The following is a 27,741-nucleotide window of genomic DNA, read 5'->3' on the forward strand; positions in this document are numbered from 1 at the left end:
AAAGAAATGTGATCACACATTGCTGATGTTCTTCTGGTTTTCTTTAACTCTCTTGAGTTCTGGTGGATCTGAAATGGCTGTTGCATGTTTCACCTCTTCTTTGTATTTTACCTGCATGATTTATTTTTTAAAAAAATGTGAGTCTTATTCAACATAAGTTTTAAAAAATAGTTAAGAATTCTTCATTTTTAACTATTACATACCCTATTTTTTAATTCCAACATTAATTTTCCTTCAAGAGAACACACATTTTTATTTCATCCAGGGCTTTCAGGATTCCTTTATCTTAAAGTACAAACAAACCCATATCTATTCACCTATCCATCACTGGCGAGGTTTTTTTTAACTAAAATAAGCATATACTGCTTATAAATATAAATTTTATCATCAGGCAGATGCACCAAAAATTTTAGAAATTATCTTAATATAATAATTCATTATTTTTCTATAATAAAAGCAGTTTCTATTTATTATTTGTGTACTCACCATGTCTTTAAAGGCAAGAGTCAAACTGAGTTAGCTACTCAGTCTTGGAAACACTGCTTATCTGACTGAGAGTACACAAATAATCTACAATAAGAAAAAAAATAAAAGAAGAGAAAGAGGAAGGTGGAAGGAAATATACTACAAGCAGAGGCCATTGCGTGCTGACCACTACAGAAGGTCCAGTAGCAGAAAGTCAGGAAGTGTCTTCTTCCATGCAATCATGTTATGTAAAGCCCGCCTATATCCTGGCATTCACAACAGTCAAAAGCTCCTCCGTCAAGTCTACTTAGAGAAAGATCAATCAGATAAATGATAAAACCAGCACACAGTTATGCCCAGGACAAGCCCTTTAAACTTATACAATGATTAGTGATGCTATCATATTAAATGGTATTTTAATATGTCTAAAATGCATGGAAGATTGGAATTGAGATAACACACACACACACACACACATATATATAAATATGGACACATCAGCTAGACTTCAGTGGCATATGTTGAAATTTAGCGAAGACTTAGATCTATGCAAAATACGTTTTAGAAATTACTTGGTAATGTTTAAAATGATTAAGGTTGAAATTCATCCTGAGAGTCATGAAGAAACAGTACCTAAATATCTTTGCTATCATCTATGTTTTAGTATCTGTACGTTTCACTTGTGATATGAGTAACACCGCCAATATTAGGCCAGATCCAAAACAGTTAAGAGTACACTGAGACAGACTATCTCTGAGTAAGATTCCAAAATAGTTCTTAAGAGAGAAAGCTAATACTCAAAAGGCTCATCATCTGGAGGTGGAAAATGTCGAGATCTTTAAATGTTAGAGAATCCTATCTTGGTTTGACAGATCCTGCTAATCCTGAAAGGGCAACTTTCCATTTGAATACTAAGCAGGAGTTTATGGCCCCGGCTCATAGAGATACAGAACTAGGCGTTTATTGTTTGCTAGATGAGGCAGGGGGATGCCAGGAGAAGAAATGATAGACTGTGTGATTTTCCTAGGGTGAGATGCTAAACACGATTAAAGATGACCATTTTTGTTTTTCATACGACTCCAAACTAATCAAAATGGCACAGTCATTTCGCTGTATGCAATAGAATTGTTCAGTACAGAACATTTATAACATTATACCCCAGTACATTGATGGGTACATTTCAAATGTTGTCATTTGGAAGCGAAGGAAACAACCACTTTACATTTCTCAGCTGAACTAACTTCTCTACCAGCCTCAGCGCTGCCTGACACAGACTCTACCGCGGCGGGTCAGCACTGTCCCCGTCAGCTCCACTTCCTTGCGCTTTCTACAGGAAATCAGACTCCTTCACTGTACAGAGATTCTAGTGCACGTGCATTCTACAGTTTTTCTGTAAGTTCATTTTCTGTAAGTCTGTTTACTACAGCTCGACCTTACCTTTCCTACTCTGTCTCCACAAATGCCAGTGCACACATATCCTAGGATGCCAGGTAACCATCGGAGTTCCTGACAAAGGCATTTAATCAAGGCAGTTCAACTTGGACGACTTAAAGAAACTCTGCCTCCAAGGGTGAAGGTCAAGAGGAAGGTCAGGGTGGGGATGTAAGGAAAGAACCCTCAGCAAGAAACTAAATAGCAAGCTCCCCACATCCTCGATGTGGAACCTAAGGATGTGGAGGCCCAACAGTGAGGGACGTGGGCATCTGCTGATGTTGGTGTATGTGTAAATGACTATGTGTGTGTGTGTTGGGGGAGGGGGACACCTGTGGACACCATGGGATGACTGTATAATAACTATTATCAAATACACCTATTGGTAAGGGTAGCAATGATCCACTGCAAATGTCAAGCACTGAGTGAAGAAGTTTTTAATCCACAACATTAAACACCTCCTCTACCCTTCCCCCAAGTTCAAAGGGCACTGGGGAGGGAGGTGGTAAATTTGTTTTACAAATTATAATGAAGGTGTGTGCTTTTCTTTGCTGGAAGCTCAAAGAAGTAGAAGGTAAATGGGGCCTTTGAAACCTTCTCTTGAGCCACCAAATAAATGTTCTAGTGCCTTTAATCATTCTATCAGGATAAAATTTCTTTCCTCCAAGTTGTGAGGAGGTATTGAAAAGTATCCTTTCTCTGAAAAATGTAATATAGCTAAAATTCTGTTCAAAAGGATGAAAACTAATCCTAGATTTCATTACTGTACTATTAAAGTGATCTATCTCTTATGCACTATGATATATATATATCAAGATGAAATACTGCTTTAGGTTCAAGGGGAACAAGGCTACAGTTTCCTTCTGAAAGTTAAGTCTTTGATATTTGATGAAACAGTGTTTCAACAAAGCAAAGAAAAAAAGAAAAAGGCAGCTAGTTTTGTAAAGAACTAAAAACATTTATCTAGCTTGTTTGCTTTTGGAAAGGATAATTAATGCCATAGAGAACTTACTGAACTAATGTTCTGCTGATTTTTCTTCACTCGTTCAATCTCAGGAGTATCTTTTACTGGTGTGCCAGCTCCTACTTCTTTCTTATAAAATACCTTTATTATGAGAAAAGGAAAAGAATAACTAAGCTTATTAGAATTCAAGTCCTAGATCTTATTCTTATAAAGGAAAATTTCTCAGGTTTTAAAATAATGTGAATATAGCTTCTATTTATGAGAACCAATGTTACATTAATCAATTAAATAATCCATCATGGAAAACAATGCAGAACTTTGGTTTTGTATTTCACAGTCTTACAAGTAAACCTCTACTACCTGTTCTAGGGTATACCTGATACCTTACATGGCTGCCGATTACTTGCTCTAAGAATAGAAATTTTCTTCTTCAAATACAAACGTATGTCACATGTACTGCTGAGAAAAATTAAAGGATATTATAAATATCCTTACTAAGCAGTTATCGTTTAAATCAAAAATAGCATGAAGTTTCAAGAAACTGCTCTTCTTCATGTCAGAGCAAAGACAGTCTTGTTCTCTACAAAGAAAATATTAGCTTTACCATCATCATCGACACTACGTCAGCCTGTTTTCCTTATCTTCCAATTATTCCTTAAACCTTCCCACATCTCTCCATCACTACCAACACCCACCCCTTTCAACCACAAAGGAGAAGAAAAAACAAAGTGTCCTACAGAAAAACAGACTAATTATATGGAAGTCATTTGAGGCCAGAACTACTCCCTCTCTTTTTTAATTAATTTATTTTTAAATTGGAGGATAATTTCTTTACAGTATTGTGATGGTTTCTGCCACACAGCAATATGAGTTGGCCATAGGTATACATATGGCCCCTCCCTCTTGAACCCCCCTCCTACTACCCTCCCTACACTATCCCTCTAGGTCATCCCAGAGCACCGACTTTGGGTTCACTCTCCTGATATTTGTTAACCAGTAGGTCCCAGTGAGGGTCAGGAGAGCAGGACATATGAGATGTTCCCCTGCAAAAGCTAGAAATCTGGAATCACAGGTGGTAAGGGCCACACAACTCTTCTCCCTCATCCTCTCTTTCAGCAAGATTTCTACATCTCTTGGCACAGGCCTGCTGTGAAGACCCTAGAGGTACCCTGAACAGCAAACCTGCAGAGTTAAGAGTTCTCCAATTTATTAGAAAGTAGAAAATATTCCAGAAATTTTCAGAAATAATAAAATTTATATTTTTAATAACATTTACTTAACCACTAAGTTAATTCTACATTAAAATATTGGCTGTACCATCAATTTTTGTTTTAGAATTCAAGTTCATATAACCCACTTATTACATGGGTTATTACATATAAGCCCACTATCTTAATCAATGGTGCTGATAAAATTCCTATTCCTCAGAACAAAAATATGAAAGTTTAGGAATTGATTGTTGTTTAGTCACTACTGCTGCTAAGTCACTTCAGTTGTGTCCGACTCTGTGTGACCCCACAGATGGCAGCCCACCAGGCTCCCCCATCCCTGGGATTCTCCAGGCAAGAACACTGGAGTGGGTTGCCATTTCCTTCTCCAGTGCATGAAAGTGAAAAATGAAAGTGAATGTCAGTCATGTCCGACTCTTAGCGACCCCATGGCCTGCAGCCTACCAGGCTCCTCCGTCCGTGGGATTTTCCGGGCAAGAGTCCTGGAGTGGGGTGCCATTGCCTTCTCCTAAGTGCTGTCTAACTCTTCTGCGACCCCATAGACTGTAGCGTACCAGTTTCTTCTGTCCATGGGATTTCCCAGGCAAGAACACTGGAGTGGGTTGCTATTTCCTTCTCCAGGGGATTTTCCTGACCCATGGATTGAACCCACATCTCCTGAATTGGCAGGCTGGTTCTTTACCACTGAGCCACCAGGGAAGCCCTTAGGAATTGCTTACAACCTAGTAAATCCCTAGATATATTATCAATGCAATTAATCAATGACCAGGAAGGCAATCACTTCATATGACTATTTTTAACTTCAAAGTAAAATATGTGTGTAAGATCTCTTTCCCGAATGAAATTTTAAAATTCAGCTAAAAGTAGCTGTTGGTGAAACAGATCACCAGCCCAGGTGGGATGCATGAGACAAGTGCTCGGGCCTGGTGCACTGGGAAGACCCTGAGGAGTCGGGTGGAGAGGGAGGTGGGAGGGGGGATCGGGATGGGGAATACGTGTAACTCTATGGCTGATTCATATCAATGTATGACAAAACCCACTGAAATGTTGTGAAGTAATTAGCCTCCAACTAATAAAATAAATTAATAAATAAATAAATGAAATATTTAAAAAAAGAAAAAGAAAAAAAAAGTAGCTGTTACTTGTACCTAAAAAGGAAATTTGAATCTGTAATTCTAAAATAATCATGATCAATTATAAGTTGTAAGAACATTTGGTGTTCTTATGATTTTAAAGAAGGAAAGATATGCATTTGACTGAAAATTCAAGCAAGGTAGCAAAAAAATCAGACTGAGGAACAAAGGCCCCCTTTCAAAACATCATTTCAAGGTGACAACTGGAAAGAGACAATGGCTACTCACCGCACTAATGTTTTGTTGAGTTGTCTTAATTCTCTGAATTTCAGGAGTATCTGCCACAGTGGAATAGCTAGAAAGCATCTTCTCTGCCTCATCTTTATACTTTTTCTAAAAATATAAAGTGAATGTGAATCTGAAACTCGGTGTGCCGTATTCAAGACAAACAGAGACAAAGAGAAAACGGTACTACTTTTTCCAACTCTGCTATGCCTGAAAGTGAAAGTCGCTCAGCTATGTCTGACTCTTTGTGACCCCATGGACTATACAGTCCATGGAATTCTCCAGGCCAGAACATTGGAGTGGGTAGACTTTCCCTTCTCCAGGGCATCTTCCCAACCCAGGGATCGAACCCAGGTCTCCCGCATTGCAGGCGGATTCTTTACCTGCTGAGTCCTCAGGGAAGCCCACATACCTTAGGATTCAAACCAGCTGTTGATGTGTTTGTGTGTGTGCTCACCTCTCAGTCTTGTCAGACTCTATGATGTATTTATGCAACAGTAAAAATAAACAGCATATGCAAACAGAGTAAGCAAACAGTCTAGGAAAACACATTCACCTTCTCTCAGGCAATGGTTCCCACCCAAGACTATTCAAACACTCTGGGACAGCCTGGCCTCTATGGAAGTCCTAAGCCTAGAAGCTACTCTCTCATGAGAAGTTCCAGTTCCTGTTCAAAATAGCCCTTATAACTCCTACCAGTAACCTGACTCTCTTTGCTTACTTGTCTTCATGCTTCTAGATTTATACTTTGCTTCCTACTTCAGATAAAGATACACTTGACTAAGGAAAAGGTACTAGTATTTGTACTAGAGATAAAAATCTCAATTTTCCTTTTGCTACTAAATGTACTATTATGAGCTCAGATATATCCTAGGCAATACCTTCTACTAGGGCCAGCATTTACATAGTAGTTCAGTTCAGTCGCTCAGTCGTGTCCAACTCTTGGCAACCCCATGGACTGCAGCACGCCAGGCGTCCCTATCACCAACTCTCAGAGTTTACTCAAACTCCTGTCTATTGAGTTGGTGATGCCATCCAATCATCTCATCCTCTGTCATCCCCTTCTCCTCCTGCCTTCAATCTTTCCCAGCATCAGAGTCTTTTCCAGTGAGTCAGCTCTTCACATCAGGTGGCCAAAGTATTGGAGTTTCAGCTCCAACATCAGTCCTTCCAATGAACACCCAGGACTGATCTCCTTTAGGATGGACTGGTTGGACCTCCTTGTAGTCCAAGCAACTTTCAAGGGTCTTCTCCAACACCACAGTTCAAAGGTATCAACTCTTCAATGCTCAGCTTTCTTTACAGTCCAACTATCACATCCATACTAGAAAAACCATAGCGCTGACTAGACGAATCTTTGCTGACAAACTAATGTCTCTGCTTTTTAATATACTGTCTAGGTTGGTCATAGCTTTTCTTCCAAGGAGCAAGTGTCTTTTAATTTCATGACTGCAGTCACCATCTGCAGCGATTGTGGAGCCCCCAAAAATAAAGCCTGTCACTGTTTCCACTGTTTCCCCATCTCTCTGCCATGAAGTGATGGGACCAATGCCATGACCTTAGTTTTCTGAATGTTGAGCTTTAAGCCAACTTTTTCACTCTCTTCTTTCACTTTCATCAAGAGGCTTTTTAGTTCCTCTTCATTTTCTGCCATAAGGGTGGTGTCAGCTGCATATTTGGGTTACTGATATTTCTCCTGGCAATATGTGCTTCATCCAGCCCAGCATTTCTCATGATGCGCTCTGCATATAAGTTAAATAAGCAGGGTGACAATATACAGCCTTGATGTACTCCTTTTCTTATTTGGAACCAGTTTGTTGTTCCATGTCCAGTTCTAACTGTTGCTTCTTGACCTGCATACAGATTTCTCAGGAGGCAGGTCAGGTGTGGTCTGGTATTGCAGCTTCAGCTCACACCAGAGGCAAGGGTTGGGGGAGTGCAGGGGCTCAGGGGTTTTGGGTTCCAAAACTTGGGGAAGGTTGTCAATAACAAGGGGAGGGAAGGGTGTGAGGAAGCCATGGTGAGCCGAGGGCAGGCAGTGTTGTGGGGTCCTAGGGTTGGGGTGGGGAACAGAGTGTCTGGAGGCCAAAGCGGAGGGACAGGCTCCGGCCTGCAAGGCTGCACCCTTTGTAGCTCTTGGCCCCACACCTAAGCCTCCAGCCTTTTCCCTTGTGAAATACAATCCTGGAGCTCCTCGGAGGCTTGGTGCTGCCTAAGACCTGAGGGCAGGGCAAGGAAGGCTTTCTAGCAGTGGAGAAACAGGAAAGCAACTCCAGCAGTGGAGTAAAAAGGAAGCAGGAAGCAGTGCTAATGAAGGCCCTAGCGAGTCACAGGAGAAGCTTCCAGCCCCAGTCTTTGGACAGCAGGACAGGGAAGGCAAGGCAACAAGGTTCGAGTCCAGAATGGCTACCTGCTGAATGATAGATACCTCCTAGAAGATCAGAGAAAGATAATCCCACAAGCAGGTATTATTATTATCCACTCTTGGGAAAACTGAGGCACTAGCGAAGTGTCAGAACAAGGATTTAAGCCCAGCCACTCTGGGTCCAAAGTCAGTGAAGGTAACTGCATGCCATACTGCTGCTTGTAAGGGAAGGAGAATATTGTTCACAGTGAAATGCACCACAGCATCATTAAACCCTTTTAAGTATCTCCTTGTATCTCAAATAACTAAAGTTCTTTAAAATCAGATGTACCCTCATATCACACTCAAAAAATCAACACTGTTAAATTAAAGCAGGAATTCTAACAACTCAGGCACCACTTCCTATGGGAAGGGTTTACTCTTGTTATCTTTACTTTCTAGTAGGACATATAATTTGTCATATTATATATGCATGATTATTTGATAATTAGATTACTCAGTAGTTCCCTAAAGGCAAAAATCCATGTCTACTTTTGCAGGTAAATGGGTGCTCAAGAAGTATCTGCTGAATGCATGAATGAGTTTGCCAACCTTTCTCCACTGAATCAAATGGCAATATGCCCATTTTAAGAATTAATGATTTTTAGTTTACCTGATATAACTAATGTCAACCTCTCCAAGTTTGTGTGCCATCATGAGACACTGAGGACAGATGAACACACTTCAGGACCATCCCAACTGCTCTGTCACTGAAGAAGGCTGAGAAGCAGGCAGCTCCTTTGATAAATGCTTAATTCTGGCATCACGGTACCCTTGAAATGGAGCAGGACCCCATGGGGACTTCCCAGGAGAGACTCCACTCCCCCATTACCCCCAACTCCTGCCTCTTATCTATAGAAAAACTTCAGAGAATAAATTTAATCAGAGAATTTAGAAATATGGAAACAAAGGAAAGCAATGAAACAAGACCAAATAAAATGTAGTCATTAAACAAAGTCAAGGACCTTTAGTTCTTCCTCAAGAGCTATAGAGAATATTTTCAGCCATATCCTTTGACCTGTTTTGCAAATGCTGAAATCTCCAGATGGAAGAAGTTAAAACTACATGATGAAACAGACTATAGCCATGACATAAGCTGCCACAATTTTGAGAAATGGATTCAAGGAAATGGGAAAAAACCAATCTTGAAACTGAACATTAACTGCACTTAAAACAATCAAGATGACACTGACCAGACCACCACATGATCAATTTCAAGACAACTGTCAGAACTGACTCTTCTTCTCTGCTCACAGCCCCCCTCCCTTTGCTTCAGTTCAACCCCATGGACTGCAGCACGCCAGGCTTCCCTGTCCATCACCAACTCCCTTTGCCTATACACCCCAAAAGCTCCCTTTTAAAAACTCCTGCTCCTGATAGCAGGAGATAGCTGGTTCTTTGGAACATGAGTCCACCTTCTCCCCAGGATTGCTGACCTCCTCAGTAAAGCTATCTTTCCTTTTACTCGCCACTTGTCTCTCAATACTGAATCCTTGCGTGACTAGCCCCTAAACCTGAATTCTGTGACACTCTCATTTTGAACCAGTGGATGTTTCAATTCCTTGCTTGTTAGTCAGAATTTTGACAAATTTGGTCAAATTTTCTTAAAAATTATTGCAACATAAACCCCATCAGCCAAATTCAATTTCTTCATTGCCTCATTTTTTTTTCATTCCCCTATACTACTTTTCCTTTGGGATTCATTCTTTTTATATCAAACATTAAAGCAAATAAATTATTCACTGATGAATAACTTTGCCCAAATCAGATTTTATCAATAACCTTTTTCTTCCATTATATACTTTCTTTTGTGGTCATTATTTCTCTTATATCCAGTTTTCTGGCAGATTTGTCACAGATATACTTGGCAAATAAATTTTATCAACAAAACTGGATCTTACATTAAATTTTGGTTAATTTGCAATTTCACCTTATACCTTGTACAGTTTAACTTATTCTTAGTTTAAGTTGTTTATTTAAATTAAAATATGCAAGATGAAGTAAATAAAAGAAAATTCTTTGTATTTTTTTTCAGGATAAGCATTAGAGCCAAGTTCACAATGGAATAAAAAAATGGAAATAAAAAGGTCAAAATGTCCTCGGACTCAAAACAGAGGCACCTAATAGGGGTGCTCTGATGCTCAATAATGTTGGTTGAGCTGAATCTACAGCAGTTGTCCCTTTCATTATTGAGATAATCAAGTCTGGTCAGTGGTTACTTTATCATAGAGTGCATTGAATTTGAATAGAAAGCCCTCAAAAAGACACAACAAATCTCAGAGACACACAGAGCTGAAGGTGATGGGATATTAGAATATATTATCCTGAGCATCTTCCTTCTCTACCAACCTGGCTATAGATTTCAGATGCCCTCTTGGCTCGAAGCATATCCGGGATATCCATGCTCACGTGCATTCCTTTCCCTTTAATTTCATTTTCTAAGTCTTTCTTATATTCTTTCTAAAAGAACAGAAAACAATCTTCAGAGCTTTGCATGGCTTTCCACAGCAATGCAGATAGTTACATGTTTGAATCTCAATGTCACACATGTGGAAACACCATTTATATCTCTTCTGTATACAATTTGATGTGTTTGTTTTAAACTTTGTGTCCCATTAGTTTCTTACCTGGCTGGCCATTTCAGATGCTTTCTTGGCTCTCTGGATATCGAGAGTGTCTGTGCTCACCTGCATGCCTTTCCCTCTAATTTCAGTCTCCAGATCTCTTTTATAATCTTTCTGCATAAAATAAAACCTGAAATTAGGGCCTTACAATAATTTGAAAATCTGCATTGAAAAACTTGATGTCATTTTTTATGTCAAGATCATGGGTTTTAGAAATAAACTGGACCTAAATTCACTTCTTCTTTTCTAGGAAACGACAAAGACTTAATTTGTGGCAGAACACAACTTGGAGTGACCACAAGGACTCAGGCAGCTTTTTTTCTACTAATCTGACTTAAGAAAGAAAACAGAGGGAGGTGAAAGAAAATATTTATATTCCAATAAACTGATAAAATATTGGTTAATATATAATTCAATGAATATCAATAAAATGTGAGTATAAAAATGTCACATCTCATAAGTTTTCATTTCTCTTGAGTATATAACCTAGAAGTGAAATTGCTGGGTCATATGGTAACTCTGTTTAGCCTTTTGAGGAACTGCCAAACTGTTTTCCAAAGTGAGTATTCCGTCTTACAATCCTAACAACAATACACAAGAAGGGTTCCAACTTCTCTACAACCTCACTAACACTTGTTATAATCTGTGTTTTTTTTTATCCTAGCCTGTTAGTGGGTGTGAAGTAATACATCACTATGGCTTTCTTTTGCATTTCACTGATGGTAATGATGCTGAGCATCCTTTCACGTGCTTTGGTATGGCCATTGGTGTATTCTTCTCATCTTTACTGGCAGAAGCCCCAATCCATATTAAATAGAATATATTAAAGTATAATTACATCTCTTGTGGAAGATAATATATATGTAACTTTATAATACATGTGTTACATTGCTATTGACTAGTTGACAAAATGTTATACCTTGAAAACATTTAATTAAATATGTATTGATTTTAAAAAATTGTTGTATCTCATTCTGTAGTGAATAATTGCTGGTTGCCTCCTGGAATCTCACTCCTGTTTTTCCTTCATTAGCTCCTTGATTTGTCACTAAACAACTTGCTGCTTCCTGTTCTAAGCCCTCCAACTTCGCTGAGACTGGCCCCAGTGCAAGGACCCTACTGGGCTTAAAGAATATCGTTATACCCCACCCCTGGCCCTTCACGATTGGTACAATTTAAGGAAAGGAACGTTTCTCTTTCCACACAATACATCAAGAAACTTTTCTTTCCTTCTGGACATGAATGGAGAAGTTTGCAGCCCTGGGAGCTGCCATGCGCCTCCTTGCAAATGGGAGAAGAAAGCCTGCCTGAGAAGAGAAAGTCAGAAACTAAAACAGAATCACACTGTGTAAGTCCTAGACTAAGCAATGCCCAAGAATTCCTCTACTGGTGGGTTACAAAAACAATAAAAATTATCTGCTTTTTTGAGCTGGGTTATCTGTTACCTATAAAATGTCATGATTACACACACACAACTGTCTTAAGATACTCCTGTCACATTTTAAAGTTACTGATTATTCTTATTCCTATAATTGAGCATTTTTCTGTATGTATGTTATTCTTCAATGAAAATTACATTAAAAGGCAACTACTGACTATATCCTATTAAATTTCTTCAAAAACAATTATTTCCTATTATGCTGACATACTCAAGATTTGTGATTCCACGCTATAAAGTAAATTTTGCTTTGCTTATTTGTGATGTTGTAAATTTAGAGAAGTCGTAAACAAAAATTTCAATCTAGAGAAATGCTATTTACTATCTGCTACCCATAAATCTGACTATTTTCACTGACTTACAGTCTCAGTTTCACTTTCCTGAAGTGAAATAATAATAAAGTTAAACACTCAAGTAAAAATGTTTAACTTTCAAACTAACAATATTGAATTATCACTATGCCTATAAAAAGTTCTGTTTTTAGCTAAGACCCCAAAGCAAAACACTTCATTTGAAAGACAATATATGTAGAAACTGAGGTATTGATCATAGATTACCACCAAAATTCTATGGTAGAAATATGTCATTTAATATTTCCAATATGAATTTCCAAATCTAAAAGCATTCAAAAGCACATAAATAGACTACATGGACTCTAGTCACATCCGCTAATATTGATGCATAATAAAATATTTTACAACTTAGAAAAACTTAAAAGGAAAACATGATGACATCTATGTTCCAAGAGCCTGAGTCTGATTTGTTAATGAAAGTCACATGGTCAAGCCCACTGGTACCAGGAAAGTTGAACTGCGAGAGGTCATCTGTGTAACAATATAGCACATTCACTTTACTTGAAAAAACAAACGTTGAACTATAGCAAAGTCCTGAAGTCTGGTTGAAAAGGACTTGAGAACCTGTCACTGGAGCAAAATGCAACATAGCTATAATTACATGCAAATGAGACTCTGGATGACAAAGACACAGCATCACCAGAATTGGCCTGGGCCACAGTACAGCTGACTCTTCAAGGCCTGTTTTTCCTGTAGGTTCTCAATAACCAAAATGCACCATTTTTCTAGTGAGTCTGAGTCTTGAAAAACATGGGTTTGAACTGTGCGGCTTCACTTGTATGGTTATATTTTTCAATAGTAACTACCACAGCACTACATGGTCTGTGGTTGTTTCAACCTGTGGGTGTGGAGAAACCATGGATATACCGAGCAGACCGTGAAATTGTACAGGAATTAATGGCCTGTGTTGTTCAAGTGTCAACTAAATACAGTCCCGGGGTATACAGAGACATCTCAATCAGTCTGTCTCTGAAATAAACTAATGTATTACCATTCTAAGGAAACATGCAACACTCCAACTTGTCATAAAAGGAATATGTCATAGAAGATTCTTAGGTAAAAGTGTGAAATGCAAAATTTCTGTTCTTTCCACATTATTTTCTCCAGAGAAAGTACACTTTCTTTTGGCTTCAAGTTCAGTCCCATGGGGATGGTTTTGAAGACTCTTCTCCAGCTCCAAATTCCCCATCTCGCCCCCATAGTCCAATCCAGGACCTTGAAAGAACACTGGATGTTGCACTCTCTTCTTAATAACAAAAATAACAGAAAATATAAGCAGTGATTTGATAGTTGCTAGATAGTCAGTTACTCAGAAGCCCAAGGAGGCCACCATAAGGAAGTACTAATAAATCTAAGAAGGAAGGGCAAGAAAGAGCCAGCCATGCAAAGACAAGGGGAAGGGCTTTCAGGAAGCAATAGAGCTATACAGAGACCGTAAAACTTGTGGAGGTGCAGCCAGTCTAGAGCCTTTAAGGCTAGAATACAATGAGCAAGGGAAGAAGGGAACAGGGGTTTGAGAATGAGTGGGAGGGGGAGTATGGCACCACAACAGAGCAAGGAGTATGGTGCCCATACTGCAATGACTGGAAACCACTGGAGGGTTTTCAGTGGGAGAAATCAGAACACTTAACTCTTCAAGGATTGTTCTGGCTTCTGGGTAGAGAATGAGGTCAACGTTGGAAGCAGAATCTTGGTTAGGAAGCTGGTGCAATGATCCAGGAGATAGAGATGGTAGCTTGGACAAAAGTGGGGAGAGGTAGATGGACCTAGGAAATCATTATAGTTGTGGAGTCAATAAAACTTGCTGACAAGAGGAATCAAAGTAACTTCTGGGATTTCACTGATACCACTTGCAAAGGTAGGGGTGAAAGAAGGAAGCAGATCCAAGGAAAAAAATGAGAATTTTCAGTATGTTATGTAAAGTCCCTATTATAATATATTTAAGTGTCATTGACATGTGGTAATGCCTATAGGACATTAAAGGCAAATGGTTGCATATTTATATCCATGTTACAGAACACAATTTTTCTATAACAATGAGGTAGAATTACATGAAGTAACATGAAAAGAAGATATTAAGAAGAGGTGGCAAGAATACACAGAAGAACTATACCAAAAAAATCTTCACGACCCAGATAATCACAACAGTGTGATCACTCACCTAGAGCCAGACATCCAGGAATGCAAAGTCAAGGGGGCCTTAGGAAGTATCACTACGGAAAAAGCTAATGGAGGTGATGGAATTCCAGTTGAGCTATTTCAGATCCTGAAAGATGATGCTGTGAAAGGCCTGTGAAAGGCCTGAAGAGTTAAGTGTTCTGATTTCTCCCACTGAAAACCCTCCAGTGGTTTCCAGTCATTGCAGTATGGGCACCATACTCCTTGCTCTGTTGTGGTGCCATACTCCCCCTCCCACTCATTCTCAAACCCCTGTTCCCTTCTTCCCTTGCTCATTGTATTCTAGCCTTAAAGGCTCTAGACTGGCTGCACCTCCACAAGATTGCTGCACTCAATATGCCAGCAAATTTGAAAAACTCAGCAGTGGCCACAGGACTGCAAAAGGTCAGTTTTCATTCCAATCCCTAAGAAAGACAACCCCAAAGAATGCTCAAACTACTGCACAATTGAACTCATCTCACACGCTAGTAAAGCAATGCTCAAATTCTCCAAGCCAGGCTTCAACAGTATATGAACCATGAACTTCCAGATGCTCAAGCTGGATTTAGAAAAGGCAGAGGAACCAAATTGCTAACATCCACTGGATCACTGAAAAAGCAAGAGAGTTCCAGAAAAACATCTACTTCTGTTTTACTGACTATGCCAAAGCCTTTGACTGTGTGGATCACAACAAACTGTGGAAAATTCTGAAAGAGACAGGAGTATCAGACCACCTGACCTGCCTCCTGAGAAATCTGTATGCAGGTCAAGAAGCAACAGTGAGAATTAGACATGGAATAACAGACTGGTTCCAAATGGGGGAAAGGAGTACATCAAGGCTGTATATTGTCACCCTGCTTATTTAACTTATATGCAGAGTACATCATGAGAAATGTTGGGCTGGATAAAGCCCAAGCTGGAATCAAGATTGACGGGAGAAATATCAAAAACCTCAGATATGCAGATGACACTACCCTATGGCAGAAAGTGAAGAAGTAAAGAGCCTCTTGATGAAAGTGAAAGAGGAGAGTGAAAAAGTTGTCTTAAAACTCAACTTTCAGAAAACTAAAAATCTGGTCCCATCACTTCATGGGAAATAGATGGGGAAACAGTGGAAACAGTGACAGACTTTATTTTGGAGGGCTTCACAATCACTGCAGATGGTGACTGCAGCCAGGAAATTAAAACATGCTTGCTCCTTGGAAGAAAAGTTATGACCAACCTAGACAGTATATTAAAAAGCAGAGACATTACTTTGCCAACAAAGGTTCATCTAGTCGAGGCTATGGTTTTTCCAATGGTCATGTATGGATGTGAGAGTTGGACTGTAAAGAAAACTCAGCACTGAAGAATTGATGCTTTTGAACTGTGGTGTTGGAGAAGACTCTTGAGAGTCCCTTGGACTGTAAGGAGATCCAACCAGTCTATCCTAAAGGAAATCAGTCCTGAATATTCTTTGCAAGGGCTGATGTTGAAGCTGAAACTCCAATACTTTGGCCACCTGATGCGAAGAACTGACTCGTTGGAAAAGACCCTGATGCTGGGAAAGATTAAAGGCAGGAGGAGAAGGGGATGACAGAGGATGAGATGGTTAGATGGTATCACTGACTAAACGGACAAAAGTTTGAGTAAACTCTGGGAGTTGGTGATGGACAGGACGGCCTGGCACGCTGCAGTTCATGGGGTCGCAAAGAGTCGGACACGACTGAGCGACTGATCTGAACTGAACTGAACATGGAAAAGAGTCCATAATATTCAGTGAGAAAAGCAAGTCCAAAGTACATCATATATATTTAAGGTTTTTTTCAGTTCCTTGTGCACAAATGCATAGAAATCTATATACACAAAAAAACAGATCTCGAAGACTCTACAGAAAATTCCTAACAATGACTATCTCTCAGGAGGATGACAGAATTAGGGGTAGAATTAGAGGCAGAAGGTTTTCAAGTCTCTGTTCAGCATGCATCCTCCCACCATTTCTAAATGGAATCTCTTTTGGTCAAGAATTCTAGGTCATCCCTAGTTTCTGTATCTGAAACAAAGTTATCACCATTCCATTCCCCTGACCAGTATCTAACCCTGGGGATGGAAACAGATCTCAGCACAGCAGTAACTCCCCTGGTAGTTATTCAGTTACTTCTCAGCCTCCAGATTCCCTGAGTGGGAGTCAGTCCTAAGCCAGCTCTGCCGAAATGCAAATGTCACATGATAGCTCTCAGAGTAGTGCGACTGGAGCCTCAACCCCACCCAGCCTTGAGGTATGGGAGCTGCACCCCTTAGCCTGCACCCCAACTTTCACTTTACACATGTTTCTTTTAAATCATCTCTTCCCAAACACTCTCTGCTCCAGTGGCCCTTCTATATTTTCAAAATTTCGGGGGGAGTTCAAGAGATGTAGAACTGATTCTGGGCTATTTCATTCGAAAAATACATGTACGATCTGACTCCTACAACTTTGTTATTTTATATCTATCACTTCATAGCATCTAAGACAAAACTTCAACATCCTGTCATTCATGTATTACATGAAGAAGAAATGGTTTTAGATGAATGAACTTCAACACAAAATGCTGATTCTACAGAAACTTCAGACATACTGTTGAGGTCAACAGAGCATATTTTGAGAACACGGTAACCAAAAAAACAAAAATAGCATCATTGTCATGTTACAATCTCAATGTGTGATTTTCAAGTTCTGCTCACTTAGCTGCAAATGAAATGTGCCAAGTAGCACATGATCCATCCTCAAAAAAAAACAATGGTATGAAGATATTAATCATAGAGTAAAATTAACATGAAACTTTATTATGGGATAAAGTTAAAAAGTGTATCCGTGTCTGTGTCTGTGTGTTCTATTAAAACGCCCTTCTCCAAGTTTTCTTCGACATACTTAAAGTTAACGAGAAAAGCAGAAACTGTGAATTTTTCCAGTAAGCATGATGATTGTGAATGGTTTCCGTTTCAAACTGTTAAACTAGTCACAGAGAGCTTTGAAAAAGTCCATGTATTAATCAGTTTGTTATTATGATTTGTTAAGTTCCAAAACAGGAGCCTCCAGGTCTACATCACTCGCTCTCAATACTCACCTCACTGGCTATCTCGGAAGCTCTTTTGGCATGCTGAATTCCAAGGCTGTCAGTGCCAACTAGCATTCCCTTCCCTTTAATTTCTGATTCCAGGTCTTTCTTGTATTCTTTCTATAAAAAAAGCAACATTTTGCAATACTCAGACACTGAGAAGACAAAGACATATCTGTATTCAATGATACCAAAAATAGCTAAACATGTCTTTCTTTTTTTTTTTAAAGAAGAAAACAGAGCTTACTTTGTACTATGAATGATCATCTAGACCTAAATTTTCCGAACTGCTTAGAACTATATTCACTATCCTCACTGAAGAAAAGTATATACACCCTCAAGATTTTTGCTATATAAAGGCAATTGCCAGGTGACAATCTTCACTGCCAACTGTCTTGGGGCTAGAAGGATCGGAAGGCAAGTTTAATTGAGTGGATGTTTTAGAAAGAAGACTGACTTTGTGGTCAGAGCACTCGTGGCCACGTGTGTGTGATACTGGGACTATTTCTTCACATTTCTGGTTTACTCATCTGCAAAATGAGGATTATAGTTCCTCTGTGCAGGATCACTGTGAGGATCGCTGAGACTGCAAGTGGCCTACTGCCCAGAACAGAGTGCGTTTTCAGTAATTGATAGCTTTTTTCCAGTTTTTTACTCCTAAATCCACATGCTAAGGCCTGGTTTATTGGTGATCCTGGCACTGTCTTGCCATCAACTCTCTTTGGATGAACTCTGCCACTGAGAGCTTGAAAAACCTTTCCCAAGTATTACTGATCAGTAGCTTACAAAATTGAACTCTGAATGTCACTAGATATATCACCCACAACAGAAAAAAATTTATAGAAAATTACTGCTATAGATGAGTGTGGTGACAATGTTAGCCTCAAAGACATCATGGTGGACAGTGTTGTTTCTGCCTCTTCTGGCAAAAAGTTCCACAATTTTCCCTTAAGGAATTACCTCTAATCTCTCTTAATCCATCAACTCTGGGTGGGTTGTTCTGGGGTGAGTGTGATTCTTTCTACATATACTTTCAATTTCACTAAAATGCTTTTAATATTTCTTTTAATTTATGTAAAAAACGCAAGCCAAAGATGAATATAAATCTTTAAAAAACACATATCAATTTAGATTATTTTATACTTAAAACACCGTTAAACTACTAGAAAGTGAGCTGAACAATGGTGACCCTGAGAACCATACTAGATCATCAGCACACAACATTCCTCTGACTCCAGAGAGAATGACTGGGTTGAGTCTGGGCGCAAGACAGAAGGTGGCTCATTAAGACCCAATCCTTAGACCTTAATCGTATTGTAAGCAAACAGATGCTCACTTCCTACTGGGATTAGTGGCCACAGAGATGAGTTACCCTGTCATGAAGAGGGGGCTTCCCTTCTAGCTCAGTTGCTAAAATATCTGCCTGCAGGAGACCCCGATTCAACTCCTGGGTCGGGAAGATCCACTGCAGAAGGGATAGGCTACCCACTCCAGTATTCTTGGGCTTCCCTTGTGGCTCAGCTGGTAAAGAATCCACCTGCAATGCGGGGGACCTGGGTTCGATCTCTGGGTTGGGAAGATCCCCTGGAGAAGGGAAAGGCTACCCACTCCAGTATTCTGGCCTGAAGAATTCCACAGACTATATAGTCCATGGGGTCACAAAGAGTCACACATAACTGTCGTGAAGAGATGCCATCACATAGAAACAGCCTCTCAAGAGGAAAGCAAGAGTGAAGATAACAGAAGAGAGAGATGAAGGGAAAGGGACAGTATTCAAATTCCAACCTGAATGTGATCCTCAGATTCCTCTGTTCTTAACCAAAATAGTTTCTTAATCAGGTTTGATTTGGGTTTTGATCATTTGCAACCTGACTAATACGGTCACATCAACATCATCATTGTGATCATCATTATCATTACCATGGTTTATCGACATATGTGGGTAAAGTCTTAAATTTCTTCACTGTTAAAGTCAGCTAGACTCTTCTCAAAGACAGTGTCATTATTTGCTAGCAAAGTAATGAGATAACACAAGGATTAAAGGATTTACAGCACTTCAGAGGCACTTCATTCTTAAAAAATTTCATGTAAAGTGAGTAATGGCCACTTTCATTTTATAAAGAGGTTTAAGTGGACTCAGTAGCTAGCCAAGAACTGGGACAGCCAGTGAGCATGTGAACTTTTAAACTGTAGTTACTAACAGACCACCTTCCTAATCTGCCTTTCACTAGTTTAAAAGATGACATTAAATCTTATTCAATTATTTTTGTTAAGTATATAGAATTTTTTCTGAAATAAGGAAATATCCATTCTTCTCATACCACATAGACAGGAGATGGTGAGCATCCTTTTTTTTTTAAAAAAAAATTCATTGGTTGCAAAAAGATTACTAGGACATAATGCTTATTACCATCTTACACATAAAAGTTGCAGAACATTTATATATAATTAACACAGACAGCAAGAGGGTTAATTCCCCTATTACTTATCGTCAGCCCTCCACATCCGAGGTTCCTCAGCATTCACAGATTCAACCAATCATGGACTGTGGAGGATTGAAGAATTTACAATTGAAAAGTATGTATAAGTGGACCTGCACAGTTTAAGTCCATTTTGTCCAAAGGTCAACTGTATAATCTCTGAGAAAGACTTACAGACAAGGAAATCAGCTGAAAATTCATATATTCTCAATCGTTAAATAAATGAACTCACCTCACTAGTCATTTCAGATGCTCGTTTTGCTCTTTGAATATCAAGTACTTCGGAATTAAGCTCCATTCCTTTCCCTTTTATTTCATTTTCCAAATCCTTTTTATATTCTTTCTATGAAACAAGAATATTACTGTTTGAAATTTACTGGGAAACTCTTTAATTTATATACTGTTTTACATGTGTTTCCAGAGACCACAGAAAGAAAATATTTCTAGAAAGGAATGAACCAGATTTCCAAGCATTCATGCTCTTTATTTCCTACAGATACTTCATTTTCTCTTTTAGTCATGGTTGTGTGGTTTCCAATACTATTAATCTTTTTTCTTTTATCCTGTCTTCCCACATGTTTTGGCACCATATTCGAGCCATATTTTTAAAAGATATCTTTCCTTTCTTAAAATTTATTTATTTTTTATTGAAGGATAGTTGCTTTACAGAATTTTGCTGTTTTCTGTCAAACCTCAACGTGAATCAGCCAAAGGTATACATATACCTCCTCTCTTTTGAATCTCCCCCCCACCTCCCTTCCCATCCCACCCCTCTTCCCTTTAAACGGTAAGGAAGGTCTTAAGAATGCATGCTTCTTACTAATTACTTGAAGTATTTCTTTGAAAGCTGTCTATAAAACATGAATCATTAAAAGAATATAATTGGAAAAGAGTGAAAAATTACAAAAATCAAAAGGACTGATTTAGCCAATTTTTTGTTTCCATTTTATTCAAAGATATGTAAAACCAAATAATTTCCTACAAATTGATAATATATAGTCTGAATTTCACCCATTTTAACATAATATTTTAAGTAGATTCAAATGTCTTTAATCTGTACATATAATATGGTTTTTTTGGTTTGTGCTAATGAATTTGTCTTCTTACTGATTGAATTATGGAAACAATGTATATCTTAATCCAATTCAGTTAAGTTGCCTTTATGACTAACTTGTCAGATGAAAGATGAGACTTCCTTTAAGGATAAGAAATCATATTCTAGTTAATTCTAGGGGTTCATTTGATGTTATTTTCTCTTTGTCCAGTTTAATTAAATTAGCTGGTCCTCTGCTTAACTAATAGCCTACAAGACATTGTAATGACCTGCATGTAATTTTGGAAAGAGCTCTAGAGTCAAATGACCTGAATTCTTTCACTTGTTGGTCTTATGACCTTCAAGAGGACTTTAAGTAACTGAGCCTTGATTTTCACAGGAACAAAATGAAAATAAAAAGACTTGCTATACCAGTGTCAAGGACAACTAAGGGAATCAAATTAAGCATAAAAAGATACATTATATGACAACAGCAATGCAAAAACCATAAAGAATGCAAAGACAATTTGAAGCTAAATGCTTGCACATTTAAAACGAAGTCGCAATTTCATTAAGTCTGAGTCTCTTTTTGAAATTAGATATCAGTATCACTAACTTAATTAAAAGATTTTTAATCATAGTCTTTGGGCTTTTTTCTTATACTGATGCATACATTCTGAATCAATGTCTAAAATAAGATTCATTCACAAAGAAAAATAAAAGAAAATGGCAATAGTATCTATATTAAAGTCATTTACAATTCTCAAAATAGATCTCACATTTTCATTTGTATGTAAATAATAAAAAGACTCTCTTTTAAAAAATTCATGTAAATAGCGCATATTATTTAAATAGAAGACAATAATAGCAGGAAGTTGTCACGTGATCACCCTTTAACTTCAAAAAATTTTATAGGAGCTAGAAGTGAGAAGAGATAGGGTAGCAAGAATTCTCTTCCATGATATGCCTACTTCAGCCCAGCATACATTACAACAGTGAATCACATTAAATTTCTACGAGTAGTTAAATGCTAAAGCCAGTTGGTGTTTCGTTATTAAAGAAGTTCACGATGATTAACATCTATGCAGGCAATTATACTCTGTTCCACTGGTTTAAGACACTTCTTTCAGGGATAGTTTCTTCCGCTCAAAATTTAGGATGAAATGGAGTTCTCTGATGCTTTCTCTTAATGTAAAGAGAAACTATTTAAACAAAGAACTGAAAGAGTTCCAAGTTACTTAGGAACTATTAAAAAAAAAAGCAGAAACAAAAACAAAACTTTTAAACTGTGAACATGATATTTTTAATTGTTGAATTTGAGGGCCTTAATGTTCAACAAATTTAATAATATTGTGAGCCAAAATGTACCACTCAGTTTAAGGGTTGGGGGGAAATGCTGCTGAGTATAAAATGAAAAATGGAAATGAATTTTTATGCTGTATGTGCTAAATATATTATTTTTTCCCTACTTAGAACACAACCCACTTATAAATGTACCATTTATCCAGACCTTCACACATCACCTCATTTCTGATATCAAATGTCATAAGAACGCTGCAGAGAAGTTACAGAAAAAACTGATTCTAATATGTGGTTTACAATAACTAAATTTGAGAGAATCCAGCTAACCTCATCCACACTGAAAATATTTTTTTAAAAAACTAACTGCTATAAAGCTATAAAACTAGTTATAGGGCTTCTAAGCTACAAGCCAAACATAAAATCAAAGTATTTTTCAAGTTTTTCAAGGAAATGTGGGTAATTTCGTCCTTCAACATTAATATTAATGTTGGAAATATTAACAGGAAATATTAACACTTTCCTGTTTTTAATGAAAACATAAAACTGTATTAGTGAAGGTCAATGTGAATGAAAGGGTAATGGATGAATAACTCAAACACTGAATTAAAGAGTTAGTAGAGAATTGATTAGTGCATATTTTCTGGGTTATTTCTTTAAATTTCTTCCGCAGAACTAGAGAGTAAAGAGTAGGACCATACCTCCTTCAGAAGGTTGGTGATGTACTTTACATGTAAAAACTCTGGAGTCTTGTCTAAATCCATTGATGACCTTCCTTTAATGTCCTTCTCAAAATCCTCTCTGTAAACTTTCTGTAAAGTAAGACCACATAATTTTAAATTTAGAAAATACCAGTGACTGTTGAAAAGATAACAGAACAAGTGTTCCTGGAACAAAATCGATGTTTTTCTTATACAATTCTATCACCTCTGAGTCTTCCTTCTAACAACCTTAACATAATATCTCAGATCATATGCTACCATCATTCCTAATACAGAAATGCAACATTAGGATATATTAATCATGCATTTACATTCCAGGCTTTCTTGGTGAGAAGAAAGTAAGTGAACTAGTACAGGAAAAAAACCAAGGAACCGTGAGACCAGAATGGTACCGGCGTCCTCAGCGTGGGTGTTCCCGTGACTGAGGAAGAGGTACGGGGAAGTGGAGTCAGCAGGGCCAGGAGAGAATGAGGGCAATCCCGAGACACCAGTACCTCCTGCTTCATGTTGTTGTCGTCAGAAAAGTAACACGATTTTTGAGACCTGTGTCTCTCAGGTAAATTTACCTGACAACTTCACATAGTCTTAAACTTCCAGAGAACCCAAATGGCTCATGAAAGGAGAAACCTTTATCTGGGCTGTGGTTCACTGACAACAAGACAGAGGGAAATCAATTTGAAATCTGGCGCTAGCAATGATGGACACGAATGGGCACTCACAGCAGCTAGCAATGAAAGAGCAGAAGGCGACGTGAGGATATATACGGTACTTTATGTACTGTTCTCAGAATGCAGACAAGGTGCTATGGACTGAATATGTCCCTCCAAAACCCGTATGTTGAACCCCTACCTCCCCGCAACATGAGGACATTAGGAGGTGGGGCCTTCAGGACGTGATGAGGATTAGACACGGCCACCATACACGAGAGACTGTGAGTGGGATTCACGTCCTTCAGAGTCACTAACAAGCCTGCTTCCTTCCCCTCCCTGCTCTCCATCATGTGAGGACACAAGAAGACAGCAGTCTGCAGCCCAGAATTCAGCACGCTGGCACCCTGACCTCAGGCCTCCAGCCTCCTCAACTATGAGAAATAAGTCTCTATTGCTTAAGCTACCCAGTCTGTGGTACTTTGTTAGAGCAGCCCAAAGAGACTAGAACAAAAGATATTCCAGTGAGTCATCCCATTAAATGTGAGTTTTCATAGGGCTTTTGAATTTTGATCAAGTTTACCTGCTCTGTCAATTCACTTAAAAAGAACTGACTGATTCAGGTTCAATAGTCACTGAACCATTCTTGATCAAATTCCACCTTTATTGGCTCAAGAAAATAACAAGATATGAAAAATACAAGTAATTATTTTCTCCTCTCTCCCCTGAAGAAGAAATTAAACAATTCTGAAATTCAACAGGCCACAGGAATCTGCATGCCCTTTGTCTGAGAAGATGTATCATAACATTTCAACAAAGCACATGTAATGATTAGTAAATTCCTAGGAGGGTTTTGCTGTCTAGAAATTATCATTTCTTGGGAATTTCCTGGAGGTCCAGTGGTTAGGACTCAGTGCTTCCACTTCCAAGGCCGGGGCTCAATTCCTGGTCAGAGAACAAAGATCCCACAAGCCACGCAGTGCAGCCAAATAAAAAGAAGAAATAAATTATCATGTCACCCTGTTTTGATGTTGTTTTTAAAAACTAGAAAAGATTTGCCCATTGAGCATGCCTGGAGTCTAGCACTGTGGTTGTAACCAGCTGATAGTAACTGCCCACTACTTCTGTCCCTTTGAAGTAAAAACTTGGTTGTACCCACAGAAATTGGATGTGTCTGTAGACAAAACCATCTGTGTCTGGTGTCTGATTCCCCTCTGCCCACCCTCAACCCCTCTGCCCCCCCCCCAAAAACAACAGAAGAAATCTCACTGGGATAGACTAGAACCAGTGTCAGGTGACTATGTGGATGGGACCTAGCATTATCTTAAGTAGATAATTAAATGGATAAGTAGGAAAAAAACTTATAACTGATCTCTTCTCTTGATGCCTTGAAACTTCCTTGAAAGTTTCTGATGTCACTGATTATTAGCCAGGGGTAGGGGGAGAATCAGTTAAATAAATTAATAGGAAAAAGGGAATCATTTATGAATTTTACCCATTAGCACTTATTAGATATGTAATTTTAGGTAAGACAATTAATTTCAATGAATGCATTATCAGTCTAGGACTATACCTACCTAGCATCATTACCTTGAGAGGATTAAATGAGCCAACATATATAAAACATTCAGCCTGTCACCTAGCACAGAGTAAGTACTGAACAAATGTTAGCTCTATTTTCACTAAAAAAAAAAAGGTAAGTAAAGGAACCAGCCCTTCATTTTCCTTTTCGTTTTTATCTGCTCATCATACATGGACACAGCCTGATAGTGTCAATTTTATCATCACAGAATGCAAGAGCTCACCTGGCCTACTATTCATATTTGCCAAATGGGAAAAACTGGGAAACTGAAAGCCAGGAAAAAAAAAAAAAATCAATGACCTGGACTAGATGCCTGGGTCTATAGTGCAGATCCCTTGGTCTGGCCAGTGCAGTATACTTTCTTCCAGACACACTAAACCTTCTGAACCACTCTTTCAATGACAAAACATCAAATTTGCACTAAATAGTTGATAGCAAAACAAAAAGACTCACCTCACTCTGCATCTTCTGAGCCTCCTTTGAAACTTGATATGACGGTGTCTCAACAAATTCAAGCATCGATTTCCCTTTATTTTTCTCATACGCTTCTTTGTACTTCACCTTCATCAAAAAAAGTATAAATGGCACATAAAGCTCACAAGCCCTTACACAAACAAAGTAAAATGAACATATGTGCAAAATCAATCACCCTATTTTCTAAAAAGCACAATGTTCTGGCCATCTGATCACTAGGTTCCCTGTGGTTAACGATATACAAAGAAAGGAAGCAGGTAACATATTAAAGTTTTTAAGGGATATGAATGGTTTAGAATTAAATAATGTAATTCTAGGGCTTGTATATGTAAACAGATGGGATAGACAGATATATATCACGTGTGGAGTTATACATGTAAACACACATGCCATTAATACACACACATGTATAGGTACATATATACGTATGTACATAGGTACATAGAGAGAGAGAAAACACAGAGAGGCTGAGACAGAGGAAAAAAGAGACAGAGAGATTGCTGTGATAACTTTGATGCCTATCAGTAAATCACGAACAAGAAGAAAACCACAGCTGTGACAGTCTGCCTTTCTGACAAAGGAAGGACAGTGTTCTTCAGGACTGCTGAAGTTCCCCACAGACGCTGAGTGAAACACACACAGAGCGTTTATGTGACTTCCTTCAGTTTCGCTAAGCGTTATTTAATCAGATCATATCATGAATTATTCACTCATTACAACCAATCTTTATCTATTTCAGTTCATAAAATGATTGATATTTTCTATCTCCTAAAAACAAAAACTAGAATTATATTCTGCAAGCTGCAAGAGTGGTTTGCTTTTTTTATCAATATAGCTTTTTAAATTAAATTCATAGTTTTGATCATGATTCATTTTATTGAGATATGTATTTTCAGTAAAATCCTTATATATAAAAATTACTAATGAAATTGGTTCTTAAGCTGCATTATAATAAAAATAATTTTAATGGTATTTAAATCCAAAAGAATCTTTTCAAAACTTAGAACTTTGCACTAGCAGGAGATGTAACAAATTTTTAAATTCCTGTTTTTAGGAATATTTTTGTTTTAGAGAGGTATAATAGAATGATCAATGAAAGTGAACTATGAAAGTGAACACTATGTTAGGGTAAAATTTTGTGGAGAAACAAAATAAAAATAAAAAGGCAAAGAGAAAAAAAATGTATACTTTTATACCTTAAAGGAGAGCTGGTTTGTATATTTTTTAAATAAATGAAGGTAGGTATCAAGTCACTATGGAATTTATGTTCCATGGGGTTATTTAAAAGAGTGATTTAAATTTTATCTTAATATATGCTGGAAATAATATCTTTTTTTCAATTACTGAAATTCAGAATTTAAAAAGTTATCAACTTTAATGTATTCAAGGAAAAAGATGGTTTTAAAAGTTTCTTTCAGAGAGTACATAGAATCTCATAGTTGAAAGAAACATTAAAGCAGAATACACTGGTAAGATAATTTCCCATTTTCAATACACTTACAACTGAGCTGAAAAATTATAATAAACTTCATGCCTGGAAAATTATACTTTTGCAGCTCAAAATGACCAGTACACTATAAAAGTTTTCATTATTATGAAATTTGACCATTAGTTAATTAATTAACTCATATCTTGTAAGTTCTAAATTGTGTACAGTAACTATAATATTATGAAATGCCTGCCTGCCGGAACACGGTTCAAGCATCCCTAACCTAATAAACAGAGCGAGAACAGGGTCTGAGGTTTTTCTCACGATGCCCGCCCCTCCAGGCGGCTGCACGTTCTCCGCGGAGGTGCCGGCAGTGAGCGTTGCTGAGTGCCCGCGGGGAGGCCTCGTACCTGACTCTGGAGCACCGCGTTGCCTTTATGGTGCAAGTGTTCCGCAGCATCCACGTCAAAATGATACGTGCCTTTGTTTTCCTCAAAAACCCTTCTATATTCTCGCTAAAAAAAGAGCACAAAAATAAAGTAAGAATAGAAGGGTCTGTTAAGAGCAACTGATAC

The 27,741-nt window shown here is 38.2% G+C and overlaps 1 protein-coding gene across 2 annotated transcripts in view; it reads right to left on the reverse strand.

The window, feature by feature from the left end:
* NEBL (nebulette) overlaps positions 1-27,741 on the reverse strand; it is a 363,997-nt gene that overhangs the window by 41,030 nt on the left and 295,226 nt on the right. Inside the window, exons 10-19 of one of the 2 annotated variants that reach the window (XM_065921074.1) lie at positions 27,577-27,681; positions 25,717-25,824; positions 23,014-23,124; positions 20,213-20,323; positions 17,510-17,620; positions 10,479-10,589; positions 10,201-10,311; positions 5,451-5,555; positions 2,909-3,001; positions 19-111 (exon numbers count right to left, since the gene is read on the reverse strand). The exons of the other annotated variant lie outside the window; for it this stretch is intronic. Of the exons in view, the coding sequence (XP_065777146.1) occupies positions 19-111; positions 2,909-3,001; positions 5,451-5,555; positions 10,201-10,311; positions 10,479-10,589; positions 17,510-17,620; positions 20,213-20,323; positions 23,014-23,124; positions 25,717-25,824; positions 27,577-27,681 (1,059 nt within the window). The remainder of the gene's footprint in view (positions 1-18; positions 112-2,908; positions 3,002-5,450; positions 5,556-10,200; positions 10,312-10,478; positions 10,590-17,509; positions 17,621-20,212; positions 20,324-23,013; positions 23,125-25,716; positions 25,825-27,576; positions 27,682-27,741) is intronic. 2 annotated transcript variants of the gene reach the window in all.

The sequence above is a fragment of the Muntiacus reevesi genome, chromosome 2 (assembly GCF_963930625.1).
Source record: "Muntiacus reevesi chromosome 2, mMunRee1.1, whole genome shotgun sequence".
In the NCBI taxonomy this organism is placed as follows: Eukaryota; Metazoa; Chordata; class Mammalia; order Artiodactyla; family Cervidae; genus Muntiacus; species Muntiacus reevesi.